Source organism: Myotis davidii, unplaced genomic scaffold (genome assembly GCF_000327345.1).
Source record: "Myotis davidii unplaced genomic scaffold, ASM32734v1 scaffold194, whole genome shotgun sequence".
Classification (NCBI taxonomy): Eukaryota; Metazoa; Chordata; class Mammalia; order Chiroptera; family Vespertilionidae; genus Myotis; species Myotis davidii.
This window is the reverse complement of record NW_006286673.1, coordinates 57598-59077: the sequence shown is the minus strand read 5'-3', so window position 1 is coordinate 59077 and position 1480 is coordinate 57598. Positions and strand designations below refer to the sequence as shown.

The window sequence follows — 1480 nt, the reverse complement described above, 5'->3', positions numbered from 1 at the left end:
GCTCTTCCTGAAGCTGAGAGCTGGCCAGTGAACAGCAGAGTAGAGTTCCTGCCCTCAAGTCCCTTACAAGGTAAAAGGTGGTAAGTTAGAATGATGGTACATCATCATACTGAGGAAGATGGTAATTTATGTAGAAACTGGCTGAGCAGATACAGTCCGCTGTGGACATCCTTGCCGATATCATATCAACAGACATTCAGAGTAACAGAAATAATAGGTACATGTGCTGGGTGTTAGCTAAACGTTCTGTGTTCCTTATTTGATGTAATCCTTAACCCTGTGACACAGTAAGGTTGTACCCACTTGGCAGATGAGAAAATTGAGGCTTAGTGAGGTCATATAATGTGCCTAAGATCCTGCAGCTATTAAATGATGAAACTGGGGGGGGGGGACCTCAAGTACAGAAATGCTTATAACACATGAAGTCAAATATTTTAAGATATTTTAAGATATTGGGCAGAGCCAGTTTTAGGATACTGTGCGAAGGATGGAGGGTGACAAATTACTAGTTGAGTAGACAGAGCCCACGCACCCAAAAAGAATTCTTGTTCTCTCTAGGCCATGGAGGACCTGGTGGCTGCAGGGCTGGTGAAAGCCATTGGGGTGTCCAACTTCAACCACGAGCAGCTGGAGAGGCTTCTGAATAAGCCCAACTTGAGGTTCAAGCCATTGACTAACCAGGTCAGTGTGGATGGCTAAGCGGCTTGGAAGGATGGAGTCAGCTTTTCAGCTGTTGCCTCCACAGGTTTACACTGGAAACAAAGTGGGTGGAGCACGGAGTAGGCATTTTCTCCTGTGGCTGTCAAAAGTCATGACTATGGTGCCAGCTGTTTTGCCTGAGTGGATAGAGCTGGGTCCCGGGTTTGATTCCAGTCAAGGGTGTATACCTTGGTGGAGCGGTTAGGCAAATGGCAGGTGTACAGGCAAGACCTTTTTAAAAGGCTCGTCGGGAGGTGGTGTGCTTGGAAGGCAGGGTTTTCACTTCAGCCGTGGGGTGAATCACCTGGTGGCTCAGAAGTGGCAAAGGGACCAGAAGGTCCTAATGCCTCGTTAATGATGGTCAGAGGTGATGCCGGCTTCCTGGGGCCTCACCAGGGACCCTCCCTCTGCAAGATCACAGCCTCCATGAGACTTTAATGCTGAGAAATAACTTGTGAGGAAAGAGTTACAGTGCTTTCTAGACTAGCTGCCTTCATGTGTAAAAAGGGGCACTTATTTTACTTAAACTTTTATTAACTTGTCGTGTACGTGCAAAAAAAGCGCACACATAAGAATGGAGCTTGATAAGTTCTCATAACTGGACCAGCCCCTAGAGCAGGGGTGGGGAACTTCTGGTCCACGGGCCATGTACCAGTAAGACCAATGAAATCATTTGGTCTGGTCCTGCCAAGGCATTAGGGGTGAGTTAATTAAATGCTTGACCAAACATAGCAGGCTGATTTTAAAGTTGATCATTTTGTATGGTGTAATAATTATTTAA

General features: G+C 46.4%; 1 protein-coding gene across 4 annotated transcripts in view; it reads left to right on the top strand.

Moving 5' to 3' along the window:
• AKR1E2 (aldo-keto reductase family 1, member E2) overlaps positions 1 to 1480 on the top strand; it is a 32278-nt gene that overhangs the window by 24636 nt on the left and 6162 nt on the right. For all 4 annotated transcript variants that reach the window (XM_015560301.1, XM_015560299.1, XM_015560300.1 and 1 more), the window contains one exon: positions 559 to 681. In XM_015560301.1, the coding sequence (XP_015415787.1) occupies positions 559 to 681 (123 nt within the window). The remainder of the gene's footprint in view (positions 1 to 558; positions 682 to 1480) is intronic.